The sequence below is a fragment of the Triticum aestivum genome, chromosome 3D, assembly GCF_018294505.1.
Source record: "Triticum aestivum cultivar Chinese Spring chromosome 3D, IWGSC CS RefSeq v2.1, whole genome shotgun sequence".
NCBI lineage: Eukaryota > Viridiplantae > Streptophyta > Magnoliopsida > Poales > Poaceae > Triticum > Triticum aestivum.
The window spans coordinates 498378072-498401741 of record NC_057802.1 but is presented as its reverse complement, the minus strand read 5'-3'; the positions used below and the strand labels follow the sequence as shown (position 1 = coordinate 498401741).

Here is a 23670-nt window from a genome sequence, read left to right as displayed (position 1 = left end):
CAGGGGTACTCCCTCCGTAAATTAATATAAGAGTGTTTAGATCACTATTTTAATGATATAAATGCTCTTATATTAGTTTACAGAGGGAGTACTTTTATGAACCTTCGTAATAGATTCGAGTTTTTTTCGTAAAAATAAAGTATGTGACTTTAAAATTTGACTGCAAAATATTTTTAGCGCTAGTTATGAATTATATTTCAACCAGTAATCACATGCTCATTAAGAAAAGCCACATACAATAGTTTGTTCAGAATCTTTCTAAACATTTCGGACATGATATTTGCACCTTAATATGAGAGCTCGGGAAAGAAAATTGGACCCTTGTTAGTAAATTTAGAAATATAGTTTGACCGCCGTACAAACGTTCCTTGGACGTGGTACAATCTACCGTACATAAGTTTTCCCCGTGTACTTTTTCTTAATTACGACTTTTTTTGAAGTAATTACGGCTTTTATCACACGAGGTACAATCTACCGTACTCCACAAAAGTTTACGTGGTTAAATGAGCAAATCAGTTTCACGTTTCCTTTCCGCGATTACGCTTACTTAAGTATGGTTTTTCCGTTCTCGGACCTCGGTTCAGCGCTCCACGTCGTCGTCCAAATACGCCCCAACAGCGTCCAGATACACCGTACGGCACCGCCAGGAGAGCAGTCTGCCCGAAATTTTAGCTCGGCATTCACTCGTTTCCTTGGCGAAGCTGGCAAGCGGCTGCCACTTACCATAGATGATCTGCTTTGACCTGCGGCGGAAATTTATCCCGGAAACGATGAATGGGACGGCCGGATTCGTGGGATTCCGTGAGGCAGAGTAATTGACCGATCGCCGCATTAAAAGAATGAATGTACAGTGGAAGGCCGGTCAGGTGCAAAGCCCGGCGGCCCTATATATACCCGCCGCCCGCGGCTACGACAGAGTCCATCAAATTTCCCGAGAGAGAGACCGACAGAGGTGCCCGCGCGGAGGAAGAGGCGGGGAGAGGGAGAGAGAGACAGAGAGAGAGATGGACGTGGAGAAGGTGACGGAGGTGGCGCCGGAGGTGGACGACGACGGCCGCGTAAGAACAGGTAGCGCACACGACTCTCACCGACTCCCCCCTGCAAGAGCTCCGTCGTTCGCAATTTCAGTTCGTTGGTTCCTTCGCATGACGCCTCCCGTCTGAGCCGTGATGCGATACCGGCAAACCCGCTCGTCCTTGTGGCGAGGAGGCATGGCCGGATTGGGTTTCGCCGCCGTCGGTCCGTGTACCGGATCAGATGTACTAGTGTTTTCAGGTCCGTGCGTGAGAAATGGTAGGAAGCTACGTAGGTTGCAGATGTTTTAGGGAGGCGATGCGGTGGCGAGGATCAAATTGCCACTCCGAATGGCCCATCTAATCTTTGCCTATTTGATTCTCAAATCTGTAGATACTGGAAGTGGCAAATTTCCCGTGTAGCTTTGGAATGTGCGCAGTTCAGAACAAGATTGGGACACTGCAAGCAAGCTCGGTAGTGTCATAATCATGGAGAAAACAAATTCAGCTCCTTCCTCAAACCATTGTGTTAGAACATTAGCACACATCTTTTTTCACGAAAACAAAAGTTGTTCCTGGTTAAGACTTGGGAACTCCGAGGAAAATATTGTAGCAGAAGAAAAGCAAATTTTTTGCTAATTGCTTATGATCAACAACGTAGCCAAGATCCAGCCAGAGCCGTCGCTTTTGCCTGTCTTGTTTGCATGCATGCAGGCCTGACAATACTTCCAACACTTCCATCTCCTCCCCGTTTCCTTTGCCACATCACTTGTCCAACTCCAATTCAGATAACATCCCTGACATCAGGATGAAATACATACACCCTGCAAATGCTAGTATAACTGAAAAACAGCCATCCCCCGACGCACATCCTGTGACGCCTCTGCACCGCTCCTTTTACGACACCCCAAATGATGGGAGCTCGGGTGGTACCAGGGTATCGATGCAGGAATTAGGTCCAAATGCCATGTGTTCCCATTCCGTTACAGCAAAGAACTTGTTGCGAGATCCAAAATTCCGGTGACTCGGCAGGCACTACCCAAAGCAAGCGGCCTCGGCTTGCAACTCTTATGCAGCATGAGCACCATAGTGCTCCAGAATTATACACAGAATAACTTAGTGGTGTGTGAGTGAGATCATGGCATGCAAAGTTGTTGTTTTGGTTCCAAATAACTGTCGTACAACTGTTTTAGTATCAGAATCCCGCAAAGAGTGGAGAACACTACTCGTTGTCAAATCATTAGTAGTCTAATAGAGATTCTTTTAGTGTGGGCCAAAAATGGCTTTGCTACGGAATATGGATGGATGGATGGATGGATGACTGGGAAGTGGGAACCTTCAACTTGTGCTCCCTCCACTTCGTCAGGAATCCTCCTAGTACTGACATATACGTAGCTTTCATTGCATCAGAGTATAATAACTGTATTCATTTTGGGCGTAACTTGCGATTGTGAGTCTAGTCATAGGTATGTGATGAAGAATTTAGAAGGCACCATTGAGTAGTCATTACACTAGTGATTACTTGCTGAGTCTAATTGTTATTGTAGTTACGTCTTTCACTGTTTTTTAATCGGAAAGCAAGGACCTTATGTCCCAAGTCTTGCGTGCTTTGTGCTGTTGGATAATGGACACCACATCATAATCCACATCGTCAATCAGGCATGCTTTGAATCTTCCAGAAAAGGTTCTTTCTCCAGATGGATGCTTACGTTGTGCAAAAAAGAGTCTCCTCATGCTGTTATACAGTTGCTGTTATTGGGTTAGTATATCACGTGTTATTGATTTAGGCGTATAATAGCTGCTACTTTGCTGGGTGCCCAGAGCAAACCCAATAGAGATTCTTCTGCTTTAGGACCTGTCGATTAGAATACGGTGTTTCTGTTGACTAGTTGACAGTAGTTTGCAGCTTCGGTCAGTAGATACGCTTTAGTTAATGGTGTCCAGCGCATGGGCGGTAGTCTATCAGACTAATTGGATTCGCTTTGCTGAGTGTGATTATTCGTCACTAATGATTGTCGCAATGCAAATTCTTGTGAGAAAATGGTGATTTCTTCTGATCCCGTCGGTTGGAGGTCTACTTGCAAGTTGCAATTTACTATTTCAGCACTAGTGTAATACACATTGGGAAGACTTAACTGAGAGATTTCATCATCATGTTATTACTTTTCATAGTACCTTAAAAAGTTCAGAGACTGCAAAGTTGTTGTGCATGCCTCACGTCAGACACTGACCGACCACCTGAATGAAATGTGGCAGGGACGGTATGGACGGCGACGACGCACGCCATCACGGCCGTGATCGGGTCCGGCGTGCTGGCGCTGCCGTGGAGCGTGGCGCAGATGGGGTGGGTCCTCGGCCCCATCGCCCTCGTCGGCTGCGCCTACATCACCTACTTCACCGCCTGCCTCCTCTCCGACTGCTACCGCTCGCCGGACCCCGTCCACGGCAAGCGCAACTACACCTACATGGACGCTGTCCGCTCCTGCCTCGGTAACAACAAATATAATCCTCAAACTAACTTCTCCTGGCATCATGCATGTCTGAGTTCTGACAATCATGATCATGCACATGCAGGGCCGAGAGAAGTGGTGGTGTGCGGCATTACACAGTACACGATTCTCTGCGGTGCCGTCGTGGGCTACACCATCACGGCCGCCACGGGCATCATGTAATTTAATCCTCTTTTGCTTCTGAAGATTTGTAAATATTTTGTTCAGACCTCGGACTACTTAGTCATGGGACTGACCGAAGGCATTGAGAGTGCAGGTCCGTGGTGCGCAGCAACTGCCGGCATTACAAGGGCCACGGCGCGGACTGCAGCCAGGAAGGGACCATGTACCTGGTCATGTTCGGCGTCGTCGAGGTCGTCCTCTCGCAGCTGCCCAGCCTGGAGAAGGTCACCTTCGTCTCCGTCGTCGCCGCCGTCATGTCCTTCACCTACTCCTTCGTCGCGCTCATCCTCAGCGCCGCCAAGTTCGCGTCCAACCACCGGGCCGACGGCACCATCTTCGGCAGCCACATCGGCGGCCCCGGCGGCGTCTCCGCGGCCACCAGGACCTGGAGCTTCCTGCAGGCCCTCGGCAACATCGCATTCGCCTACACCTACGCAATGCTCCTCATCGAGATCCAGGTAATCGATCAAATCTCATGCACATTGCATTACACGAGCAGATCATCGCGCGCAGTCATGCTCGTGATGCTGATTGCAATGGCGTGAATTCGATCGTGCGCTCTACAGGACACGGTGAAGGCGCCGCCGTCAGAGAACGTGACCATGAAGAGGGCGAGCTTGTACGGCATCGGCGTGACGACGGCCTTCTACGTCTCGCTCGGGTGCGTCGGGTACGCGGCGTTCGGCAACGCCGCGCCGGGGAACATCCTCACCGGCTTCGACGAGCCCTTCTGGCTCGTGGACCTGGCCAACATCGCCGTGGTCGTCCACCTCGTCGGCGCCTACCAGGTGTACGTGCAGCCCGTGTTCGCGTGCTACGAGAAGAAGCTCCGGGCCCGGTACCCGGACGCGGCCTTCTTCCACCGGGAGCTCGCGCTGCGGCTGCCCGGCCGCCGGGGCGCGCTCCGCTTCACCATGGCCAAGCTGGTCCTGCGCACGGCGTTCGTGGTCGCCACCACGGTGGTCTCGCTGATGCTGCCCTTCTTCAACGCCATCCTCGGCCTGCTCGGCGCCGCCGCCTTCTTTCCGCTCACCGTCTACTTCCCCGTCACCATGTACATCACGCAGGCAAAGGTGCCGCGCGGCAGCGGCAAGTGGGTCGCGCTCCAGGCGCTCAACGTCGGCGCGCTCGTCGTGTCGCTGCTCGCCGCCGTCGGCTCCGTGGCCGACATCGTCCAGCGCCTGCGGCACGTCACCATGTTCAAGACACAGCTGTGATCAATCTATATGGAGGTGGCTGCTCTGATGATGCTTCTGCATGCATTTTCTCCTTTGTGTTTGCTCTGTCTAGCCGACTTGGTATAGCTGGTTGCTGGGATTACTTGCTCGTGTTATTGTCGTGGTAGGTATATTTGTGTAGGGTATATACCATCGACGGGTACCGCAGCTATGGTTGGGTACTTGGGTCCGTGGAAGTGTGAAACAATCTACTTGTCTTGTGATTGATATTTTATTGTCGTATAAGAAGATCATTCATATTTGTAGAGTCTGAGTTGCTTTCTCACATCAAGGGTTTCGTGGTGTAGTTGGTTATCACGTCAGTCTAACACACTGAAGGTCTCCGGTTCGAACCCGGGCGAAGCCATATTGTTTTTCCTCTTTTGTTTTCTCGACTGACTTCATGAGATTTTCCTCTCTTTTTTCCCTTTTGTTTTGGGCTCATTTCAGTTAGGTGGCTTCGGCCCAACCAATTGACGCAGCGTTCGGCCCAGTAGCATAATATGGCCCGGTAGAGCTTTCATGATGGTGTTTCAGTGCGAAGCCATATTGTTTTTCCTCTTTTATTTTCTCGACTGACTTCATGAGATTTTCCTCTCTTTTTTACCTTTTGTTTTGGGCTCATTTCAGTTAGGTGGCTTCGGCCCAAGCAATTGACGCAGCGTTGGGGCCAGTAGCATAATATGGCCCGGTAGAGCTTTCATGATGGTGTTTCAGTGCGCATTTGCTTCCGTGGAGTAACATCAACAAAGTACTCCCTCCGTTCGGAATTACTTGTCATAAAAATGGATGTATCTACAACTAAAATACATCTAGATGCATTCATTTTTTGGACGAGTAATTCCGAACGGAGGGAGTGGCAAATAATGTAATTTTTTGGAACCAAATGTGACATATGAGGTGTGCAAAATTACATGGCGATATGACATCTGAGGACCTCTAGACAATTTTTTTTGAGAAACGTTCATTTTTTTGATTTTGGAGCATTGATTATTTGAAAGCAGGCGAGTATGGATTTTCATATTGAGGTGTAATTTTTTGGAACCAAATATGACATATGAGGTGTGCAAAATTACATGGCGATATGACATCTGAGGACCTCTAGACAATTTTTTTTTGAGAAACGTTCATTTTTTTGATTTTGGAGCATTGATTATTTGAAAGCAGGCGAGTATGGATTTTCATATTGAGGTGTAATTTTTTGGAACCAAATATGACATATGAGGTGTGCAAAATTACATGGCGATATGACATCTGAGGACCTCTAGACAATTTTTTTTGAGAAACGTTCATTTTTTTGATTTTGGAGCATTGATTATTTGAAAGCAGGCGAGTATGGATTTTCATATTGAGGTGTAATTTTTTGGAACCAAATATGACATATGAGGTGTGCAAAATTACATGGCGATATGACATCTGAGGACCTCTAGACAATTTTTTTTTTAGAAACGCTCATTTTTTTGATTTTGGAGCATTGATTATTTGAAAGCAGGCAAGTATGGATTTTCATATTGACTTCGTGTTGATTCTTGATCATAGGTGTTCACAAAGTCGCTTGTAACACTTGGGATGATTTGGTCGGCCTGGCGCATGGCCATTCATGAGCAGAATTATAAAAGTTTGCTCTCCCCGTTTGCTTTCGTTACTAGGTCTAATGATAATCAGAACATGGTCTCGAAGAAGCAAGTTGTTGGGCGAGCTCTTCGTTGTGTTTCAAGGATGAAGGGATGGATCGTCCTCTCGGATGGTATGTAAATGATCATTCGTTGGTGTTGGGATCTTGCACATGGGGAACTACGGTGTGGTTGGGATATTTTTAACGCTTGTGATTGGGAGCTTCGCTGCGTCAGATTGTTTGGAGCTGGACAGGAATAACGAGGGGCATTGCTGGTACAGTTGGAAATTCAACATAAGAATGGATATATTTTTATAGTTGAAGAAGGCACCGACCTTGCCCCATTTTCATTGTTGAAAACGAAACCAGGAAAAGAGAGTATGAAGGAACATGTACAAGCGATAATATAGCACTGAAATGCAAGATAAAGAGCATGGCCCACTTAGAGAAGAATGAAAACAAAGATAACCCAATCACTACACGCGTCTGTCAAAGATGAGAATCATATCGTGTGGTCTCTTGTTGGGGTTATCTTCAATGTTGTTTGTTTCTATTATGTTGGACAAGTCTGCTGAAGGAAGGATATAGGAAAATTCTTTAGGGTGGCGTTCGCCAGCTGATGAGCGAGACTTCGTGTTTATCAAAGATGATGGGATCTAGTATCGCCGATGTTGGTATGTTGCGCCTTGGTTGATACTTGCCTGCGTGCAGTTGTTGCTTGGGAGATATATTGTTTTGCTATTGCAACAGTTATGTCCGATGTTGTTTTATGTTTTCTTGAACTTAACGGGTCCTTTATGCTAGTTGTTAGCCTATCTTAACTCGTTCGGTGGTAACAGGTTTTAGTCCAGTAGCAAGAGGTATCGAGGTCGCTCTCTTGCGGTAGGTTTTCTGTTAGCGCCCCGACCTATTTCCCTTAAGTATCCTTTCTGTATGGCTATTAGTGTCCTTTTACTATTCTATAATGATACACTATTGTGGAACGCCTGTGAACAATGTATTTCCATTTGAGCAATTGAATGCAATGGGGGTTGCTCCGTTGAAAAAAAATGACCATGCCCAAAGATAGATTAAGAAAGGGCAGTTTCGCCTAGCAAGCGTCATCCACAAATGGTGGAATCAAACTTTGAATTACATGATTTATAAAAGACAGCTTTGCCTCTCAATCTCTTGTATGGCTTATGTCTATCAAAAACATCATTTTTATCCCTTTGCATTTCATAATGACACACCCCAAAATAAAGATTCCTCCATGAAAAGGAAAAAAACATGCCACTGGATTTATGCCAAACAGCCCTAACTTCAGTGGTTTAATGTGGCATTTTTTTTCTTGGTCCAGTAGATAGTCATCTAGATTTTGGGCTTAGTCATTTCATCTGGCTTCCCCCATTAAAAAACAGAAAATAATTAAGGATACATATGATCCGCCAAAAGCTATTTGTTGCCTAATGTGAGTCAGAGTCCTATGATAATCTCACCTCACAGGTTGTCCCATCAAGTTGTTACTGGGTCGGCTTGATTCTTCCTTGACTGGTCGCACTCACTTGTTCAGTCGCTGTGAGTCATTGTACGGTGGTGTTTACTTCTTTAAGGAAAAACAGAAAGAAAAAACCGAAAAAGAGAAAAACAAATAGGAAAAGTAAAATTGAGAAAACAAAGAAACAAAAATGAAAAACCAAAAAAGGGATAAAACCCGCGGAAAAACTAGTTCAGTAACCTTCTAGAAGGTTCCCAAAACCGGAAGAAAAAAACAGCACTGAAAAATACAAACGCTAGATAATGGGCCGGCCCACTGCATCGCTCACTTGCATATCCCTATGCGAAGCGTCGACATTACGACGCAGTGAGCGTCCTATAGGATTTGCCGCATAATATGGCCCAAACTAAATATGGTAGAGCTTCGATGATGGCGTTTTGGTGCACAAGTATTTGCTCCCATGGATGAATAATAACACCAATAAAAGCAAAAAAGGTAATTTTTGTGAACTGAATATGCATAGGTTTTCTAGGTGTGTGCAAAATTTCATGGCGATATGACATCAGAGGACCTCTAGACATTTTTTTTAAAGTTTTAAGAAAGTTCAAAGTTTTCGATTTTGGAGCATTGATTATTTGAAAGCAGGTGAGTATTGATTTTCGCATGGGCTTTGTGTTGATTGTCATAGTATTTTGGCAGGTACCGCAGCTATGGTTGGGTACTTGGGTCGGTAGATGTGTAAAACAATCAACTTGTCTTGTTGTTGATATATTTTCTTGTGGTAAGGTGGTCATTCATATTTGTAAAATTTCCGTTGCTTTGAGATATCGATGGTTTTGTGGTGTAGTTGGTTATCACGTCAGTCTAACACACAGGAGGTCTCCGGCTCAAACCCGGGCGAAGGCATGTTCTTTTACTCCTTTTTTCTTGGTCGAGTAGATAGTCATCTAGATTTTGGGCTTAGTCATTTCATCTGGCTTCCCCATTAAGAAACAAAAAATAATTAAGGATACATATGATCTGCCAAAAGTTATTTGTTGCCTAATGTGAGCAGAGCCCTATGATAATCTCACCTCACGGGTTGTCCCATCAAGTTGTTACTGGGTCGGCTTGGTTCTTCCTTGACTGGTCGCACTCACTGGTTCAGTCGCTGTGAGTCACTGTACGGTGGTGTTTACTTCTTTGTTGTCTACTCGCTGGACCGATTTTCATTTTTTTGTGTGTGTTTTATTTAGTTTTCTTTTGTTGCCATTAGTTTTCCCTTTCTTTTGACTGATTTCATGAGATTTAACTCTTCTTATTTTTTTCTTTGTTTTGGGCCCATTTCACGAGACGCAAATTTCTCATTGATCTCGGCCCAACGACCCAGATTTTTTTTGAACACGACCCAACAAGCTAGATAGAACTGAGCAACTTTTTTAGTGTAATTGCTCGGCCGGCGCGGCGAATGCATGGGAAGAAGCTATGGGGCCAGTTATATATTTTTTGAGCTAATTTGGGCCAGTTTTAGTTGTTTTCACAAACAGGCGCACAAACCCCGTCTCGTTGGGCCGATCCATTTTATTTATTTTTCCTTTTTTGGTAAACTGCAAAAGGAAGGTGTGCTCGTCAAGAATCAAACCCGGCAACGTTGTGCTTGTGATTTCTCACTTCTTTTCCTTTGTTTTATTGTTTTCCAGAACACGGAATGCCCCTGGTTGACCGGTTTTTAGTTTGGTTTTTTCCTTTTCTTTTTTCTTTTTTAAATCTTTGTTTCTTTTTCTTCACTTTTTCCTTATTTTTTATAATGCTTGAACTTTCTCAAATTCAAGCTAGATAGAACTGAGCACCTTTTTCAGTGTAATTGCTCGGCCGGCGCAGCGAATGCATGGAAGAAGCTATGGGGCCAGTTTTAGTTGTTTTCACAAACAGCCGCACAAACCCCGTGCGTCGGGCCAACCCATTTTATTTATTTTTCCTTTTTCTAGTAAACTGCAAAAGAAAGGTGCGCTCGTCAAGAATCGAACCCGACAACATGGCGCTTGTGATTTCTCACTTCTTTTCCTTTGTTTTATTGTTTTCCAGAACGCGGAATGCCCCTGGTTGACCGGTTTTAAGTTTGTTTTTCCTTTTTTTTCTGTTTTTTAATCTTTGTTTGCTTTTCTTCACTTTTCCTTCTTTTTTATAATGCTTGAACTTTCTCAAATTCGATGAACTTTTCAAAATAAGTGAAATTTTAAAAAATGATGATTTTTTAAATTTGATGATTTTATTAAAAATGAACTTTTCTAAAATTAATGAACTCATTTTCCAAATCAATGAATTATTTTCAAAATTAATGAACATATTTCCAAAATCAATGGACTTTTATAACATTTGTGAACTATTTTTCAAAATTGATGAACTTTTTTCATAATTGATGAACGTTTTTTCAAAGTTGATGAACATTTTTTTCAAATTTGTGAACTTTTGTTAATGGATGAACAATTTTCAAAATCCATGAGCTTGTTTTCAAATTTATGTTTTCTTTTTTCAGATAATTTATATTGGGTATACGTTAATGTTTGACTAAACGAAAGGTTAACTACATTGTTTTCTTGTAGTAGCACAACAAAAGTAATTTGGTCTAGTGGTTAATGCGTTAGGCTGTCAATGTTGCGGTGCCGAGTTTGATTCCCAGCGGTCCTAAATTTCGATTACGGTTGATTTATTTCTCTTCACGTTTCCTTTTCGAGCAGGTTACTGGGCCGGGCTGCTACGCGTCGCTAGCGAGCGCCAGTAGCCCCAACCGGCGCTTAAAGCGCCGAATAGGACTATAGGAGGTCTCGAATATGGAGAGCCCCCTGTCACGCTCTGAGCGAGACAGAGAGAAGCCTCGTGTCGGGGAGCTCAAGATGGGCCGGCCTAGCTGCGCGGGAGGCTACAGGTTGCTTTTTCTGTTTTTTTTTCTGTTTTCTGATTCGCTATTTTGCTTGTATTTTTTACATTTATTTATACTTGGAAAATCTTCCAAAATATTAATTGTGTATAGAAAAAATGTTGACCATGCATAACACAAATGTGAACCTTGTATTTGAAAAATGTAATCATGGGTTTGAAAAATGTTTAAAAAATGTGTATAGAAAACATGTTGACCATGAATTCAAAAAATGTTAAACTTATATTTTTTAAATGTGTGTTAGATATATAACAAAAATACATATAGAAAAACAATGAAAAACCAAGAGGAAAACAAAGAAAAAGGCATTGAAACCCGAGAAAGAAACAAATAAAACCAGAGCAAAACAAAGAAAAAAGAAAAAAGAAAAGAAAAAACCAATATGAACCATGAAAAGAAATAAATAAAACCAAAGAAAAAGAAAGGAAATAACGAAACCGGTGAAAATAGAGACAAGAACGAAGAAAAACCGGGAAAAAAACTCGGAAAACCCTATGAAAAACTGGCTCTATTCCCTTAAGTAGGTCGAGCCCTATAGGATTCCACGAAGGCGAGGCTAGCTTACTGGTTAGCAGCGCTAGCTATCATCATGGATCGAGTCCTGGTAGCTCCGTTTTTCATCTCCATTTCTCTTAAAGTCGCTACTGGGCTGGCCTGAAACTCCTATCGTCTCGCTTAATGCGAGATATAGCGCTCGCACATAATATGGCCCAAACTAAATATGGTATGGGCTTTGATGTTCGGTGCACAAGAGCATATGCTCCTGTGGAACGCAAAAAAATAAAATATAATATTTTGGAACCAAATATGCACATGTTTTCAAGGTGTGTGCTAAATTTCATGGCGATATAGCATGAGAGGAGCTCTAGACACGTACATAGAAAACCTCTCGCAGAAAAAAGTGTCATATTTTCATAACACGCAGATAGAAAACCTCGTCATATTTGATGTACAAAATTTTCAGTTTTTCCTATTTTATTTGAATTTATTGTTCACCCGGAAGAAGATGAGCTTTTGATCGGCTATGTATTTTAGTATGGGCTTTGTTTTGATCCTTGATCATAGGAGTTCACAAAAGTCGCTTGTAACACTCCGTTTAAGCTATTTAATGGGAAGGGGATTGTCGGTTGAGTGAAAAACTACCACACCCAAAGTAGATTACGAATGGATAGTTTGACCTAGCAAGCGTCGTCCACAAATGGTGGAATCAAACTTTGGATCCCATGATTTGTAAAAGACAACTTCGCCTCTCGATCTCTTGTATGGCTTATGTTTACCAAAAACATCATTTGCATCCCTTTGTATTTTACTAATAAATAGGGTCCCCATTTTCAATAAAAAAATCATTTTATTTATGATGACACACCCCAAAATAGATATTCCTCCATGAAAAGGAAAAAATAGTCCATTGGATTTATGTTCCTGACCAAACAACCCTAACTTGAGTGGTTTAATGTGGCATTTTTGTCTTGGCCGAGCTGATAGTCATCTAGATTTTGGACTTAGTCCTTTTATCTGGCTTCCTTGTTAAGAAACAAAGAAATTTGAAAGAAACGTCTGATGTGTCAAAAGCTATTTCTTGCCTAATGCGAGCCCGCTTCCTATGATAGTCTCGGCTCAAGTGTTTTCCCGTCGAGTTGTTACTGGTTTGGCCTGTTTCTTATTTGCATGGTTGCGCTCGCATATTTGGTCATTGTACGACGTTGTTTACTTCTTCTTTGTTGTTTACTCGTAGGACTGGTCTTGTTTTCTCATATTATTACTTTCTTTTTCTATGTTTACTTTAGTTTTCTCTGGTTGTCATTAGTTTTTCCCTTTCTTTCTTTCTATGCGTTTTTGCTAATTTTCATCGGTTTCCATTTTTTATTTCTTTCTTTCATGTGTTTTTTTACTGTTTTCATGGGTTTTCCCCTTCTTTTTTTTGTGTGCTTTCTTTAACGCATTCATCATTTTCTTTTGCTTTACATTTTTTTATTTCTTGCTTTTCCTATGGTTTTTACGATTTTTATCAGCTTACTTCTGGTTCCATTATTTTTCTTTTTTTCCCTTTTCCATGTTTTTCTTTACGATTTTCCTCGCTTTCAATGTTTTTTATGTTTTTTCCTTCATGTATGTTTTATTTAACATATCCAATTGTTTTCATTTCATTTCTTTCTTTCTTTTTTGTGCATTTCTCTACTATTTTCATCGCTTTTCTTTGAGTTCCATTGTTTCTTTTTTCTTTCTTTCTTTTCTTCTATGTGTTTTCTTTACAATATTCTTTAGTTTCCATTGTTTTTTCTCTCTTACTCATTATGTGTTTTTAACGTTTTCATCAGTTTTCTATGTGTTTATCTATTCTTTGAGCTTCATTGGTTTTTTTATTTCTTTCTTACTTATTTTCCTTTTTTAAATATGTGTATGCTTTTTCAATACACGTAGAACATTTTTTGATACAAGTTGAACACTTTATTCAAATACATGTTTTGATCACTTTCTTGAATATATTCAAATGCGAAACATGTTTTTGAATGATACAATTTTTTTCAAAATTACATGAAAATTCTTTTACATTGTATAAAGATCCTTTCCTTCTTCTTTTCTTGTTTCCTCTTTCTTTTTTCAATACATGTCTACCTGTTCCACATGTTGTACATTTTTCGTATACATGTGGAACATTTTTTTGACACAAGTTGAACAATTTTCAAATACATGTTTTGAACATTTTTACAATACATGTTAAATATCTATCTCTATCTCTACTACCTAAAAGAAACGTAAGGTTCCCTCTCCCCTCTTACGTTTCGTCCAACCTCCTCTGGTCGTACGTCGTCAGCAATTTTGCAGAAAAGCCCCTGAAGTTTTAAGTAATCAACCCGCAATCCTCAACATAAGTCAGCCCGAATCGGTTTGGAGAGAGAAAGGAAAAAAAATAGCCCAACCACCGCACGGCCTGCCTCCTCGATCCCATCTCGACCTCCAGCCCCACCCCGCCTTGTCCTCCGCTGCCGCTCGCCGCCCACCCCTGCAGCCGCCACCTCCTGCCCCGCCCCGCCCCGCGCCGCCTCACCGCGCGCCGCCCGCCGCCGTCGCGCGTTGCCCGCCCCCGCTGCCGCAGCGTGCCGCCGGTCGCGCTCGCAGCCGCCCCGCTCGGCGCACCCACCTCGCTCGAGGTTGGGCGAGCGCGGAAGTAGAGTTCGGGACGGCGGATCGGAATCCATCGACCGATTCTCTCTTTCTCTCCTCTCCCTTGGATTCCTGTAGGCGGTGGATCAATCTTGCCTTCGTGGTGGCGGCAGAACGAGCGCCGTGAGATCAGGTGGACCTGCTTCTGGTAATCTCAGTTTTGTTAGTAGCAAGTGGTCAATTTAGTATTCATTGGCAACAAAAAGAAGTGAATGATATCATGCCATAATTTAGTGTTGCTTCCCGGTCCTGGATAGATGATGTATTGTATTTCTGCATAAGCTAGGAAATCTACAAATTGATTATCTATAAACTATTTGTCCATACTTCTCCAAGATCTGAACATATACCATCTTTGCTGATCGATTTTATTACTAAGTAGCAGATTCCTCCTGGTGCTTGGGACGTTTTCGGCTAGATTGATTTACTAGCTACGTCCAAGCAGGCCACTGGATTGATTTCATGAGGCTTACTAGCTACGTCCCAATCAAGATAGCTAGACTTACTAGCTACGTCCCAAGCAGGCCAATCCAATATGTTGATCAATTTGATTGTTCTGGCTGGAGGTCAGGAGGTCAGAAGGTGCGTCCTTCACACTAAATCGTACCCGAAGTTCTACAATTAGGTATGATTACAACTAGGAAGCTACCCTTCCTGGATAACTATTTTAGTACCTGTTTTTATTTACTGATGAGAACTAAATAAATTGGCTACTGTCATGTTTCTCCCTTAAAAAAAGATTCTGGTAGATGTGCTTGACAATAATAATGGTAATACCTAAAGGAGTTCTCTTGCTCCAAGTTAGCGCCTATATATTCTTAGCTACCATGTACTTGGGTTACTGGTTTGTGTTAAGGATTCCGCTACTGTTGCCAAGGTATCTACAGAATTTTGTTATAGTACTAGCTGAACAGAAAAAGAGATGGCCGCCAAACCTCAAAAAATATCAATCGGCTATTAATTTACTAGGCTCTATTTCAGTCTAATTAGTGGAGACTTCTACTTAGTGAAAGTCGTTGTTGCTGAGGCTGATTTTACCTTCTTTCTAAGTGTTCTATTTTATTAGTGCAATTGGTTCGAGTTAAACTAACATCCATCGTACAAATATTTGTGGGACATATTCAGGTAAATTTACCATGTTCTGTTTTCATTACCCAGCGTTCACTACTATGAAAGAAGAAGGCATATATTTTCCTTGTGGAATTTCCAGTAGAATGGCAGTGAGAACGAGTAAAATCTACAACAGGTAATACATTATTTTGAAGCTACATGGAAAGCAAAGTAAGCACATGGATCCCTCATTTGAGAGTGGGGGTTAAACTTCCCTGGACTTCTCCCTTAATTCTTACTGCAGTCTTTTTATTCACATTTCCTATTGTGTAGTTGGTGACAATGATGAATTGTTATCCACTTGAGAAAATAAAGATTAAATCGATGATGCTCTCAAAAGTAAAATGACTTTCTGAGCTGGATAGAGACATTGTGAGCATCAATATAGAACTTATAAACCTTTTTCCTTGTTTGTTATAATGATATTTTCATTTTCCTATGTATATTAAACTTGAGAATATTATTCTGCATTACTTCAACCGTTACTTTTTATGTGTTTGCAGTATGACTGTATGGTTCTCACTCAAAGTAGAGGCCCAACAAACTTTTTTGAAGTAGGAGTCGAAAACTACAAATCCATCTATTCCTAGAATGGAGCTGGTTGGAGTTGAGCCTACAATTGAGCGGGTAGTTCGGTGGCACTGACATCTAGCTGAAAGTTTTATAGGAGGGTTAGTAAAGCAAATTTGTTCATGAGGAAATGTGCCAGCAAAACATTGAGTCAGAGTGCAAGACAAATGCTCTTAACAGTTTTTTTGTCGCTTTTCTTTAATTACAATTCTTATTATTTTTAGTTGGCATTGATGTACAAAAGAAAATCCTGTGCCTTTTTTTTCTCTCATTGACCATTGTATTTTTGAGTCATATCAGTCTATGTAAAAGAATTCAGTACCTTATGTTTTGTATATTTGGAAATGTCTAAAGGCGTGGTGTTATATAATAACTGTATGATATGCTTTGTATGCCTTTCCTGTAGCCTTAGTATGGTCATCGTTTTCTCTTTCATGTCCTTCATCTTAAATTAAAAAAATATGAACCATTGCATTGTGCTAAAGTTTATCATTATTATTTAATTTATTTATAGGCAATATTTCTTCTAGAAAAAAATGTAAATTTCGTGTAACAAGCTAAAATAGAATCTTCTCTGTTGCAATTGGGAACATGCCACATGACTACTGAGCTGGCATTATTTGCAAATTCTATTAGTTGACAATGTTGATGTGTATTTGACACCATTCATTTGAACCACCAAATAATAGAAGTTGTTTGATTGGTAAAATAATTTTCAGGTTTGTAACCACACGCTTATTTATTTTGTATTCGCTGTAACGCATGGTCTTTTGTGCTATAACATAATGTCAAACCACTAAAATTTATATGCCCCGTTGCAACGCACAGGCCTTGTGCTAGTATTTCAAAATACACGTAGGACATTTTTTTAATCATACGAAACAATGATATAAATTACTTGAACATTTTCTTGAAATTGTATAACCGTTTGTCCTTTTCCTTTGCCTCTTCTTTTTCAATACATGTCTTCTATTTTTGATACGCACTGTAAATTTTAAAATACACATGGATTTCTTATACAAGTCAAACATTTTTCAGATACATGAGGAATATGTTTTCAAATACATGTTTTGAACATTTTTGTAATACAAGCCAAATATTTTTAAATACACTTGCAACATTTTTTTGAATGGTACGAAAGATTTACAAAATTCATGGAACAATTTTTACATTTCATAAACAAATTTTCAAATACATGTTTGAATTGTTTTAAAATAAATGTTAAACATTTTCAAATACACGTTGAACAACTTGTGAATTGTTCAAAACATTCTTTTTTAAACCACATAAAAATTTATTTTAAGTCGTATAAAAGTTGAAAAATTGTTACAAAAATTATTTGTGAACTGTACGAATCAAAATTTTAAACTATGTGAAATAAGTTTTATATCGTGTTAAAGTTTTATAAAATGTCACGGACATATCTTTGACACACACGAACAATATTAAATGTCATGAAATTATTATTTTTGGTGCTATCAGTATTATTTTTATTGTTGCACGGACATTATTTTAACACTACTTGAAATTTTTGAAAGTATGCAATGAACGCTTTTAAATATTTTAAGGAAAGTAATTTTAAAATAATTATATTTTTCGGGAATACAAACAATAGTTAAAAGAACAAAAAAAATGAAACAAACAAAATGGATGTACCTTTGTAGCAATAAAGGGCTGGCCCACTACCACATGGCGCGGAGGCGAGAGATGGTACGCTCCCTCTGGTTGAGACATATGCGCACCCTATAGGAGGGTCATTGAAATTTTGGCCCTTGTCTATTAAATGGGCCTAGTCAATCACAGCCTTCGTTCGAACTTCTCATTCATACATTTTTTTTGACAATGCAAAATAAAATTACAATTTTAATAAAAAATAAAATTATTAGTAAAGTGGTACTCCTTACAAAGGTTAGAGTAAAATTTCACTAGGTTTTTTATGGGTTTTCTCTCATGGATTTCAAATTAGATCACATGTTGATAGGTTTTGACCAATTCTGGTTTAATGTGTACTTTAAGCGAAACCTAACTTAGGGCATCTCCAATAACGTTCCTTATTCGGACACCCTCAAATGTTCATGAACATCCGTACGATCGGAGGCCATTCAACAGTATCCTTCAAATATCCGCCCTTCCTCTCTTTTTTTCTAAGTCATATTTTATCTGAATATTGAAAATAATCAAAGATCAATACCACAATGCATCAACGATTCAAAGATAAATATTCTTATGCAATACTAACTTAAATATAAATATTATAATCCAAACATAAAGTTTCCAAGTAAAGTATTTCAAATTTAAATTCAATTTATTTGGTCACATGCTCTAATAGTCCATGTGAAACGCCTACAAATGCTCAATGTGATCTTGGATTACTAAAATGATAATGTAGAAACCTTTGGCTTATCCAACACTTGTCTTCAAGCTTTTTTAGGGGTCACCTTGCATTCCAATGTTGTACCTAAAATAATTTTTTTCTAAAATATACTTTGAAGTATCATTAGTTGTTTGAGATATGTTGACATGAATTACCAAATCCATCTTTTGGATTATATGCACTTTCAGACCTATGGTCCATGAGGAAGTGTCGTTGTAAGTCGTGCTTGATCCATAGGGCACGGAGAGTGCTGCCCCTTCCAAAGTGCCACGACTCCAAATTTCATGACCGGGAGCAACAACACGTAGCACTTTTCATCCAAATTTGTTCTTTTTATAGAAATAAATTATTCAATTATTTTGATCCCCTCGTAAATTCTGTTGGGTAACGTAGTATGCAATTTCAAAAAATTCCTACGCTCACGCAAGATCTATCTAGGAGATGCATAGCAACGAGAGGGGGAGAGTGTGTCTACGTACCCTCGTAGACCGTAAGCGGAAGCGTTTGACAACGTGGTTGATGTAGTCGAACTTCTTCTAGCTCCGACTGATCAAGTACTGAACGTACGTCACCTCCGAGTTCTGCACACGTTCAGCTCGATGACGTCCCTCGTCCTCTTGCTCCAGCAAGATGTCGAGGAAGTAGATGAGTTCCGTCAGCACGACGGTGATGGTGAATTGATCCGCGCAGGGCTTCACCTAAGCACTACGAAGATATGACCGTGTGAGTAAACGGTGGAGGGGGGCATCGCACACGGCTATGCAATAGTTCAGATGTGCTAGAGGCGCCCTCCCACATATATATAGGTGGGGGGGGGGGGAGGGAGGGGAGGCAGCCAAGGGGGCGCCCAAGTAGGCCGAATCCTACTTGGGGCCTTCCTATGGCCGGCGCCCCCCTTCCTTATTTACCGGAGGGGGAAGGAAAGAGGAGGGAGGAGGGAAGGAAGGGGGAGGCCGAATCCCCCCCTTTCCTTCTCCCTTCCCCTCTTTCCTTCTCCTCTGGTGCGGCCCATATGAGGGGCGCAACAGCCCCTGGTGGCTGCTACGTTTCCCCTCTTGGCACATACGGCCCATATCTTTTGTCGGGGGTGCCCGGAACCCCTTCCGGTGACCCGATATGTACCCGGTACCCTCCGGAACACTTCCGGTGTCCGAATACCATCGTCCTATATATCAATCTTTACCTCTCGACCATTTCGAGACTCCTCGTCATGTTCGTGATCTCTTCTGGGACTCCGAACAACATTCGGTCACCAAATCACATAACTCATATAATACTAATTCGTCATCGAACGTTAAGCGTGCGGACCCTACGGGTTCGAGAACTATGTAGACATGACCGAGACACCTCCCCGGTCAATAACCAATAGCGGAACTTGGATGATCATATTGGCTCCTACATATTCTACGAAGATCTTTATAGGTCGAACCGTTATGACAACATACGTTATTCCCTTTGTCCATCAGTATGTTACTTGCTCGAGATTCGATCGTCGGTATCTTCGTACCTAGTTCAATCTCGTTACCGGCAAGTCTCTTTACTCGTTCCGTAATACATCATCCTTCAACTAACTCATTAGTCACTTTGCCTGCAAGGCTTCTTATGATGTGTATTACCGAGAGGGCCCAGAGATACCTCTCCGATACTCGGAGTGACAAATCCGAATCTCGATCTATGCCAACTCAACGAACACCTTCGGAGATACCTGTAGAGCATCTTTATAATCACCCAGTTACGTTGTGACGTTTGATCGCACACAAGGCATTCCTCTGGTATCCGGGAGTTGCATAATCTGTATTTGACATGAAGAAAGCAATAGCAATAAAACTGAATGATCATAATGCTAAGCTAACGAATGGGTCTTGTCCATCACATCATTCTCCTAATGATGTGATCCTGTTCATCAAATGACAACACATGCCTATGGTTAGGAAACTTAACCATCTTTGATTAACGAGCTAGTCTAGTAGAGGCTTACTAGGGACACGGTGTTTTGTCTATGTATCCACACATGTATCAAGTTTCCGGTTAATACAATTCTAGCATGAATAATAAACATTTATCATGATATAAGTAAATATAAAATAACAACTTTATTATTGCCTCTAGGGCATATTTCCTTCAGTCTCCCGCTTGCACTAGAGTCAATAATCTAGTTCACATCGCCATGTGATTTAACACCAATAGTTCACATCGCCATGTGACCAATACCCAAAGAGTTTACTAGAGTCAATAATCTAGTTCACATCGCTATGTGATTAACACCCAAAGAGTACTAAGGTGTGATCATGTTTTGCTTGTGAGAGACGTTTAGTCAACGGGTCTGCCACATTCAGATCCGTATGTATTTCACAAATTTCTATGTCTACAATGCTCTGTATGGAGCTACTCTAGGTAATTGCTCCCACTTTCAATACGTATCCAGATTGAGGCTCAGAGTTATCTGGATTGGTGTAAAAGCTTGCATCGACGCAACTCTTTACGACGAACTCTTTATCACCTCCATAACCGAGAAATATTTCCATAGTCCTCTAAGGATAATTTTGACCGCTATCTAGTGATCTACTGCTGGATCACTATTGTACCCCCTTGCCAAACTCATTGGCAGGGCACACAACAGGTCTGGTACACAGCATGGCATACTTTATAGAACCTATGGCTTAGGCATAGGGAATGACTTTCATTCTCTCTCTATGTTTTGCCGTGGTCGGGCTTTGAGTCTTACTCAACTTCACACCTTGCAACATTGACAAGAACCCTTTCTTTTGACTAACCCATTTTTGAACCTTTTCAAAACTTTGTCAAGGTATGCGCTTTGTGAAAGTCCTATTAAGCGTCTCGATCTATCCCTATAGATCTTGATGCCCAATATATAAGTAGCTTCATCGAGGTCTTTCATTGAAAAATTCTTATTCAAGTATCCTTTTATGCTATCCAGAAATTCTATATCATTTCCAATCAGCAATATGTCATCCACATATAATATCAGAAATGCTACAGAGCTCCCACTCACTTTCTTGTAAATACAGGCTTCACCGTAAGTTTGTATAAAACCATATGCTTTGATCACCTCATCAAAGCATATATTTCAACTCCGAGATGCTTGCACCAGTCCATAGATGGATCGCTGGAGCTTGCACACTTTGTTAGCACCTTTAGGATCGACAAAACCTTTTGGTTGCATCATATACAACTCTTCTTTCAGAAATCCATTAAAGAATGCAGTTTTGACATCCATTTGCCAGATTTCATAAAATGCGGCAATTGCTAACATGATTCGGACAGACTTAAGCATCGCTACGAGTGAGAAAATCTCATCGTAGTCAACACCTTGAACTTGTCGAAAACCTTATGCGACAAGTCGAGCTTTGTAGATAGTAACACTACCATCAACGCCCGTCTTCCTCTTGAAGATCCATTTATTCTCAATGGCTTGCCGATCATCGGGCAAGTCCACCAAAGTCCACACTTTGTTCTCATACATGGATCCTATCTCAGATTTCATGGCCTCAAGCCATCTGTCGGAATCTGGGCTCATCATAACTTATTCATAGTTCGTAGGTTCGCCATGGTCTAATAACATGACTTCCAGGACATGATTACCATACTACTCTGGTGCGGAACGTGCTCTGTTCGACCTACGAGGTCCAGTAGTAACTTGATCCGAAGTTTCATGATCATCATCATTAGCTTCCTCTCTAGTTGGTGTAGGCATCACGGGAACGGATTTAACTGATGTGCTACTTTCCAATTCGAGAGAAGGTACAATTACCTAATCAAGTTCTACTTTCCTCCCACTCACTTCTTTCGAGAGAAACTACTTCTCTAGAAAGGTTCCATTCTCGGCAACAAAGATATTGCCTTCAGATCTGTGGTAGAAGGTGTACCCAATTGTTTCCTTAGGGTATCCTATGAAGATGCACTTCTCCGATTTGGGTTCGAGCTTATCAGGATGAAGCCTTTTGACATACGTGTCGCAACCCCAAACTTTAAGAAACGACAACTTAGGTTTCTTGCCAAACCACAGTTCATACGGTGTCGTCTCAACGGATTTAGACGGTGCCCTATTTAACGTGAATGCAACTGTCTCTAATGCATAACCCCAAAATGATAGTGGTAAATCGGTAAGAGACATCATAGATCGCACCATATCTAATAAAGTACGGTTACGACGTTCGGACACACCATTACGCTATGGTGTTCCAGGTGGCGTGAGTTGTGAAACTATTCCACATTGTTTTAAATGAAGGTCAAACTCGTAACTCAAATATTCACCTCCGTGATCAGATCATAGAAACTTTATTTTCTTGTTACGATGATTCTTCACTTCACTCTGAAATTCCATGAACTTTTCAAATGTTTCAGACTTGTGTTTCATTAAGTAGATATACCCATATCTGCTCAAATCATCTGTGAAGGTCAGAATATAACGATACCCGCCGCGTGCGTCAACACTCATCGGACCGCATACATATGTATTATTTCCAATAAGTCATTGGCTCACTCCATTATTCCGGAGAACGGAGTTTTAGTCATCTTGCCCTTGAGGCATGGTTCACAAGTATCAAATGATTCATAATCAAGTGATTCCAAAAATCCATCCGTATGGAGTTTCTTCATGCGCTTTACACCAATATGACCTAAACGACAGTGCCACAAATATGTTGCACTATCATTATCAACTTTGCATCTTTTGGCATCAATATTATGAATATGTGTATCACTACGATCGAGATTCAATAAACCATTTACATTGGGTGTATGACCATAGAAGGTTTTATTCATGTAAACAAAACAACAATTATTCTCTGATTTAAATGAATAACCGTATCACAATAAACATGATCCAATCATATTCATGCTCAACTCAAACACCAAATAACATTTATTTAGGTCAATCCTGAAGGTAGAGGGAGTGTGCGATGGTGATCTTATCAACCTTGGAATCACTTCCAACACACATCGTCACCTCGCCATTAACTAGTCTCTGTTCATTTTGCAACTCCTGTTTCGAGCTACTAATCTTAGCAACTGAACCGGTATGAAATACCCCGGGGTTACTATGAACACTAGTAAAGTACACATAAATAACATGTATATCAAATATACCTTTGTTCATCTTGCCATCCTTCTTATCCGCCAAGTATTTGGGGTAGTTCCGCTTCCAGTGACCATTCCCTTTGCAGTAGAAGCACTTAGTTTCAGGCTTAGGTCTAGCTTTTGGGCTTCCTCACGGGAGTGGCAACTTGCTTGTCATTCTTCTTGAAGTTCCCTTTCATTTCCTTTTCCCTTTTTCTTGAAACTAGTGGTCTTGTTAACCATCAACACTTGATGCTCTTTCTTGATTTCTACCTTTGCCGATTTCAGCATCACGAAGAGCTCGGGAATCTTTTTCGTTATCCCTTGCACATTATAGTTCATCACGAAGTTCTAGTAGCTTGGTGATACTAACTAGAGAACTCTGTCGATCACTATCTTATCTAGAAGATTAACTCCCACTTGATTCAAGTGATTGTAGTACTGATACGTCTCTGTCGTAT

At 41.2% G+C, this 23670-nt stretch overlaps 1 protein-coding gene, 1 long non-coding RNA gene and 1 other non-coding gene across 5 annotated transcripts; all 3 read left to right on the top strand.

The window, feature by feature from the left end:
• Positions 1-929: 929 nt before the first annotated feature.
• LOC123075072 (amino acid permease 1) lies at positions 930-5173 on the top strand. The gene is made up of 5 exons (XM_044497754.1): positions 930-1068; positions 3270-3503; positions 3588-3681; positions 3780-4143; positions 4252-5173. Exons 1-5 carry the CDS (start codon positions 1005-1007, stop codon positions 4900-4902), a joined length of 1407 nt encoding a protein of 468 aa, XP_044353689.1. The 5' UTR covers positions 930-1004; the 3' UTR covers positions 4903-5173.
• Positions 5174-5195: 22 nt separating this feature from the next.
• TRNAV-AAC (transfer RNA valine (anticodon AAC)) lies at positions 5196-5269 on the top strand. The gene has a single exon. It is a non-coding gene; the product is annotated as a tRNA-Val (tRNA).
• Positions 5270-14007: 8738 nt separating this feature from the next.
• LOC123075071 (uncharacterized) lies at positions 14008-16096 on the top strand. Of its 3 annotated transcripts, none has more exons than XR_006436090.1 (4): positions 14008-14209; positions 14462-14701; positions 15235-15322; positions 15690-16096. It is a non-coding gene; the product is annotated as an uncharacterized lncRNA (long non-coding RNA). The 3 variants fall into 3 exon arrangements; XR_006436091.1 differs by having other exon boundaries at positions 14008-14224; positions 14462-14658; XR_006436092.1 differs by having other exon boundaries at positions 14008-14224.
• Positions 16097-23670: the final 7574 nt, after the last annotated feature.